At 37.6% G+C, this 8,027-nt stretch overlaps 1 protein-coding gene across 1 annotated transcript; it reads right to left on the minus strand.

Annotated features, from left to right (window-relative positions):
* Positions 1-834: 834 nt before the first annotated feature.
* On the minus strand, positions 835-2,172 carry LOC100639562 (uncharacterized). The gene is made up of 5 exons (XM_011412038.1): positions 1,896-2,172; positions 1,655-1,740; positions 1,312-1,560; positions 1,218-1,265; positions 835-1,170 (listed from the first exon to the last, which is right to left on the minus strand). The coding sequence occupies exons 1-5, from the start codon at positions 2,170-2,172 to the stop codon at positions 835-837; spliced, it is 996 nt and encodes a 331-aa protein (XP_011410340.1).
* Between the last annotated feature and the right edge of the window lie 5,855 nt (positions 2,173-8,027).

Consider the following 8,027-nt stretch of genomic DNA (forward strand, 5'->3'; position numbering starts at 1 on the left):
ATAAAGTTTTGTTGATTTTCAAACGTCAGTGTATCACAAAAGCATTTACTGCATACAAACTTGATTGAGTGTTTGCCTTCATTATGCCACGATTGCAAGCTCTAGAGCTTTGTAGAGCCTGCATTCACCAGATGAAACAGCTAAATAAACAATAGTCAGGAAATACATACTGGTGGCCATTTTTATTAATGGTTTGACTAATATGACGTCAAAACTTAACCCCATCTTGCAATTAATATTTCCTGCCAGTTTTACAATATACAGAGGTATCCAGAAATGACACAAGATCAAAAATGGCGTATAAAGTATGAAAAGTTATTCAGGAATTTTTTTTAATAATTAAAGTTCAATGATCTGTAACTTCTAAACAGTGCATGGTAAATTTTTAAAAATAGCACAAGTTGTACAACTTTTTCTTTACTATAAAATGGCAGCAATTAAAAAAATATTAAAATTTCATTCAAAAGTCCCTTAAGTAAAATTCATCACTTGTCACATACAATATTTTTTGCTAAATTTCTACATAAATCATACCTACTTACTCATCTACTCTGAGCAGTAAAAAGGTGATATAGATATAGTACCTTTATAGAACTTTGTAGAGAAATTCTTGATTTTCGCTTCAGAACAGTAAAGACCCTGTAATTACTCTGTTGAGCTCACATATTGTCAATTAGAATATTAAGCCACGCCCCATTTCTCAGAAAAGTTGCAATTATTAGAGAAAGATATTTAAAAAAATGAAAAATACATTTTAGCTAATACTCTTTAGTGTTCTTCATGTCACTACCAAAAGGATTCTTTGGACGACTTTGATTTTTTTAGCTGTGGACCCTACAGTAGAGTGGCTTTAGCTAGTGCACTTTTCGCTTTATGAAATACATTGACTAAATCATCAGTCCAGGAAAAAGGAGAATGAGCAGGAGTTGAAAAGAGTAACGAGTACAAAAGTTCAAGAGTTTGAGAACTGTGAGGCATGAAGCGATAATAAAAATTTATGAGACCTAACGACTGTCTGACTTGACACTGAGATTGAGGTAAAGGGAAATCAGTAACAGCAGATACTTTAGACTCTAATGGTCGGATACCATTCTCATTGACTATATGACCAAGAGAGTGTAATGAGGATTGACCAAACTCACATTTGTCTGGGTTAATGAAGACTCTATACTGTTTGAAACGATTTAATATTTGTGTAAATTGGTTCTTGTGTTGACCTCATCAAAACTAGCTACCAACACGTCATCAATGTATACGTAGGCAAACTGAAGAGCATGAAGTACTATATCCATAAAACACTGCAATGTTTACGGTGCATTTCTTAGACCAATGGGCAGACGAGTGAATTAGAATAGACATGCTCACTGCTGTTTTATGGACATTCTCTGTAGCAATTATTTGATGGTACGCACAAACAAGATCGAGCTCAGAGTGAATGCAAAGTGGATGCGAATTTCTGAATGTGTCGGTCAGATACGGTGATCTTATTGAGCGCCCTATAGTCCCTGCATGGTCACCAATCACCACTAGTCTTCTTTGTGACCATATGTAAGTAATTGACTGGAAGGAGGATGAGTGATTTTCAGTTCCATCATGTGAGGGAACTAGCGATTGTTAAGCGTTTGGGAGGAAGTCGTTGAGTTTGAGCGGATACAGGTGGTCCTGACGTCTGAATATGATAAACAATGTTGTACTTGACGGGAGTATTACCTTTCCATGGTTGAGTTAATTCAAGATACCCTAAAAGGAGAGAAAAAAGAAGTGAGAGTTAAGAGTAAGACCGTATGCATTCTGGTACGTGCATTGCAAGATAGTTTTAATTTTTTTTCTGGAATCTATAAGTGTCTTGCACTGTATATTAATAAAGAGGCCATGGTGTTGAACAAAGTCTGCACCCCAGATAGGCTCTTTCACATCAGCAATAGTGAAGATCGAATGATAAGGTCTACGAAGACGCAGATTGAGAGTGAGGGAGCCTTGACCATTTATGTGAATTTGAGTACCATTGGGAGTTTGAAGTGTGAAGTTTAATGAACGACGATGTCGATCACACTTAGTACGAGGGATTACACTGACTTCAGCACCAGTATCCACCAAAATTGTCAGACAACAGTTTTTATCATTAAAGGAGAACAAGTGACTGTGAGAACTGCTGGGAACATTCGCCACCATTAATGCCCAGCTGGATCGTTTCCCGAGTTCGAAGTACAGGGTAGGACACTCTTAACAGTTTTCTCAATGAAGGGATTGTGATACAAGCAAGGAGAGGAAGGAGTTTGACTGCAGAGCACAGTTGAGAATACCTAGGTCTTGATTTAGAGCTAGAGCGTGGAGGTGGCTGAAGAAATGAACAATTGTTGGAAGATTACTGATTTGAGAGTGTAATTATTCAACTTCGGCTGAAAGTGAAGGAATTTTTACTGAATTAACGGCAGGTGTAGCTACTTCACCAATCTTGTCAGCTACAGAAGCAAAGGACTCCAAATCATGTGACTCGTCAGTAGCATCAGCAAGTACCATACGAAGATTTGATGATAAATGCTGAAGGAAGAGTTCCCGTAGAAATGAGCAGTCAGCAGTAGCGGCTTTGTCTCATATAATTTGAGTCATACGGAGGAGGAATTGAGACAGAGTACAATCACCTAATTCTTCTGTGTTGAATAGTTGTTGAAGACGCCTCTGTAGTGGTATGCTTAATTAACTGTGATCTCAGAGCATCATAGGCAGTGGTAGACAGGGGCATGAGAATGAAGTCATGGACCTCAGAAACAAACTCAGGAGACAAGGAGGCAATAACATGGTGAAACTTTTTCTTTTCTACAGTAATACCTTCGGTAGCAATCTGTGCATCTACCTGACACAACGATAGTTCTGGATTGGAGGGCCAAAAGGGAGGGATTTTAACGACGACCGAGACGCCAGATGAAGCTGTAGATGGTGCTGGAGGTTGAGGAGAAATAATACAGGAGCCACTATGAGACATGACAAATGAGTGACAACGGGAAGAAGTCTATAGAAGGTATTGTGAAGAACGGGTCACCAATTCTCGCGGCTACTTTGCCTAGACAAAATACACAAAGAACAAGTAGTTAAGTTGTCAAATATTATCATTAAAATAACAAGAAGTGAGATGGAAAATGATAACTATGATAAATAGATGATGAAGAAGTCAGATGGAACAAAGAACATGTGTGTGCGTTATGCTCATGTGTGAAAATAATAATTAAGATTAATAATGATAATAATAATAATGATGACAATAATAATAATATATATTCTCTTTCATGATTGAAACCAAAATGACCAAAATAGTAATAATAATAAGTAATGATAATAATTAATGATAAACAGGGGCAGATCTAGGAAAAAATTACTAGGGGGCCTTAATATTGTTCATGAACATGTGGTTGTTGCTTATTAGTTAGGGCATAGTAAATTGGGGGTGTGGCTCAATAATTGCCATTGAAATAAACTAGAAAAATACAATGCGTCTATTGTCGTCAACTGCAGCAAACTCTTCCATAATACTGTACATATTCAAATTTTCAGCTACTTCCTGCTCAATTGACAAAATGGCTAGATCTGATAGTCTGTCCTCTGTCATTCTTGTCCTTAGTTTGGTCTCAATTCTCTTGAGTGTTGAAAATGACCATTTGCTCTCAGCACTGGTTACCGCTATGGTTGGAGCAAATTGTGCCAAGTTCCACAAAGTAGAGTAAGCTGGTTGAGACGACAAAAGATACTGTCCAAAGGCTTTGAGAGGTTTTACTTTTGGGTCACCCTGAGTGATGGCCGTTTTTACCAAGCTGCACTCTGTGGCCAACGATTGAATTTCAATGTCATATTGTCCTGCAATTGAAGTATGATCAGGAAGAGAGAGAAAAGTAGCTGAAGCTGGTGTACAGGATAAAATACCATTCATAATAGTAAGATTACGAGTGCCAAACCTGTGATTCATCTCACAAATAAACGTATCAATTACAGGGAAGTAAAATTGGTAGCAGATCTCATCACTAGTAGACTGAGACTCCCAAGAGCCAACAGTTTCTAGAATGACACTCTCCTCTAAATGTCTGGGCCTTTTTCTTCTCCTTCCTTGGTCTCTGCCTGATTGAATAGGAATATCATGAGTTAGCAATTGTTGGTGCACAATCATAAACTTTCTTTCAATAGTCATCAATACCATACTCTGATAAAAAAGACTTAGTAGCAACAACTATATGAGATGCTGAAGAAAGATTAGAAGATGAACTCTGAAGTTGATCTGATAGTTGCTTAGTACAAGTGAGAATGTGATCAAATGTAACGAGTGATACAAGGAAAGTTAATGATTGCACCTTGCGATACAACCCCCTAGCCTCAATGGCCTTAGCAGCATCATGTGACACTGATATTTCCTACAAAAAGAGAAAAACGGAGTTATTTATGCAACATATGACACTGACTGCTGTAAAGCGGCATACCTAGCGAGTGTCACTCCGTTTCTGCAGTTCCATTTGTCATTTTTCAGGGTGTAATTGTGATTGCCTTTAATAAAAACATCATGGGCTTTTGCAGGAGAGAAGAAAACATACAAGGCCTCTAATAAAGCAAAAAACTCAGCTGCTATTGGTACAGATTTGACAGATATTACCAAGACTAGATTTAAAGCATGGGCATGACAGTGAATATATGTAGCATATGGAGCAAACTGTCGTACCTTAGTTTGAACACCTGAGCAATGTCCACTCATTACATTGATACGTTCATACCCCTGACTCACCATTTTAAAAAAATTAAAGTCAAAGCCATTAACTAACTCCTTAATGTATCCCGTTAAGCTGGTTGCATCAAGATCTTTGGCATGAGAGAATCCCAAGTACCTTTGATTGACGATACCATCAGCTACATTGACATATGGAACACAGAAAGACAATTGCTCCCTCTTAGCAAGATCTCTACATTCATCAACGATAATGCTATAGTAACCAGCATTCCTCACTTGACTGCAAATGACCTTCTGCACGTTTTTGGTGAGAAGATTTAGAAGCTCATTTTGTTTGATACTATGAGAAGTATAGGCTGCATTTCTTGGCTCATCACACAAACGTGATGCAACAATAGAATCATGCTTACCTACTAGGTATTGTTAAGAAGTTACCTTTGTTCTTTGAGGCCACTTCTCTATGTCCTCTCAATGCAATTTCCTGAGTAGCACAGAACAAAAGAACCTCCAAAATAGATTTTATGTAGTGACTATTCCTACTAATCTGCTCCATTGATTACTCAGAGATGATGCAATGGATGTATCACTGCTTCTGGTTTCGTTATAGTCACTCCATGAAGCCATTGAGTGTACATGCCTCAGTGAGGTGTTATGCTTCTCTAGCTTTCCAGTCTTCCCTGCTGCATGCTTCCAATTTGTATAGCCAGTTCTAACAAAGACATCATCAAGTGTAGAAGTGGTAAAATTTAACAAGCATAACAAAATGCTGCATCTCTCTTGACAGAATATTCCAACCAGGAATATTTGCTATACCACATTGGATTAAATGATCTGCTCTTCACACCAAATTGTGATGATGGAAATGGGTGGTTACGTGGCTGTACAGGACTATCATGAACACCTTTGGCTATATCTAATTCAGACTCCATCGACAATGGTAGTGATGAACTAGATGAAGCAGTAGCAACACTAGAATGACTTGTATTCATTTCTAAATTATGGTGGCTACAACTGTATAGAGTTGGTTCTTCTGCATTCCTGCTAGTGACAGGACAAGACATTTCTTCTTGAGCAGAGTCATCTCTATTTGTCTTAGATCTCTCTGTGTCATATGAAATCAAAAGCTTAATTATAAATCATTATACATGAATAATACCTCTAAGTAGATCAAAAAGAGTTAGTTGTTTTGACATGATACAAGTAGATAAAGTAGATTATAGACTTTATAGTAAATAATACAAGATCAGGTGGCATTACTTCTGTTATTGTTAGTGGGACTGGCCAAGGATAATTAGTTTATGTAAGAACAATCAACTATAATTAGTGTGTGGGTGTACAGCTAAACCTGGGGGGGCTTGCCCCCCACGACCCCCTTAGATCCGCCACTGATGATAAACATACCATAACTATGGTTAGTATACCCTGCACACCAATTTTGCAAAAACAGTCATAATGGTAGCTACAAATAAGAAGTTGATTATTCAGTGGCTTTTACTATCTCTATGACATGCAGAACTTTTGATCTTAAGCTAGTGAGGGAGTGCTATAGCTATGCATCAGGATAAATTTTAGATGAAGTGCATCACTGTACAACATTCATTAGAAATTTTGCTTTTGCAATACTAATAGCCGCAAAACTGCTAAAACTAATCAGGTGCAGCAATTATTTAAGTCAAAATATTATTTTAAAACTATTATTTGTTTACAAACATTGGTTTGTATCCATATATTTGATGACCTAGTCCTTACAGTGACAATATCCTGCCCAGCCTTTGTTGTGACAAATTTGAAAAGTCTTTTCTCCCTCCTTAATACAAAACCTAAGGAACAAGCATAACTGTGTAAAAAATATTCATATAATTGATTCCACCACCTTGTTAGTACAGCTGGGTTCTTAAAAAACTTATAAAGGTTCTCTCTACCTTGTAATGCTTAAAGAAAAGTCTTGAGACTGTATCTCTATGTTCTCCTGCTGTTAGAAAGTTTATAACTTTGTCCTATGTGTAAGCCATTTTGTTTGCCGTGACCACACCCACTATGTAAAGGAGCATGGGCAAGTGGTTGCTAAGGCTTATAAATTTTGTTATTTCTCCAATACAACATGTACAGAAGAATTGTAAGTGTGGACATACAAATAAATATACAGTCTACATCAAAAAAAGGCTAAGTTGGGTACAGTAGAGAAGAGAACCTTGAAGGTAGTTCGTAGGTACTTTGCTACTCTTCGTTACCCTTTGCTGCATTATCCTGCAATCCCCTCAGTCACATGTACTGTAGTAGAACTTTTGGATGCTTCTTTTGGCTGTCTGTGCTCTCCACGTTCTTCTATAATGCCACTCACTCCTTCTAGAAGCCCGTTTAAAATCTTTTTTTGCTCCATTCTACTGCCGTGCTACTGTCAAGCTACTGTCCTGCTACTGTTGCAGTAAGCATGCTCAAAGTAGGAGCAACAAACTACCTGCACAAAGGTAGAGTAACTGCAGGGTAGCTACTAAGCCTTTTTTTGATATGTACTGATATATTCTATACAAACATCGCACGTGGGTGAAATCAGGAACGACCTGGGGGCTTAGCCCCAGGTCGTTAAAAACTAATAAACAAACACCGTAAGAGGAAAATGAATGATGCTTTCTCTAATATTAGTAATACTTTGTTTATATAAATACACTTAGATGTAGAAAAATATGATTATTATTATTATTATTATTATTATAAAAGCAAGTCATATGTGACCATAATTGACAAAAGGTACCGTTTGGTGCATTATTAAATTTATCAGTATAGTGATAATAAGTCAACTTGCGCGATGTTAGTCGAAAAATAGCTTTTTGCACAAACTGATTATAGAGACAATAAGCAATCATTTGATGCCAAAGACGCCGCTATACTCCTTGTAGTTCCTGAGAAAGAAGGTACTAGATCCTCAAGCCATTACTGTGCACGGAGCGCGTCACACGGCCCATGAAACGGAGGTAAACCGGGCGCCATGGCAACGATCGGTATCCTAGCAACTTACCATGGTTACAAGCAAATATTAAAAGCGGGTGCTATTTCCTGATGGAAGAAGCAAGGCAAATTGCTCTGTTATTGAACGAGGAGGAAGGTCATAGGTCAAGCATCACAAGCGGGGTGCTGCTCGAGATGCTCCATGACTATTTTGACGACAAGGAGTCAGGTAAAAAACATTGCACAAGCTATGAATACATTAACCACACAATGAATACTTACATACTTAACACCTACTTAGCACTACAATCCATACTACTTACCTACAACAACATTGTTAATTATGATAACAATACAACAATGACAGTAATATTCT

The sequence above is a fragment of the Amphimedon queenslandica genome, unplaced genomic scaffold (genome assembly GCF_000090795.2).
Source record: "Amphimedon queenslandica unplaced genomic scaffold, v1.1 AMPQUscaffold_13493, whole genome shotgun sequence".
Taxonomy (NCBI): domain Eukaryota; kingdom Metazoa; phylum Porifera; class Demospongiae; order Haplosclerida; family Niphatidae; genus Amphimedon; species Amphimedon queenslandica.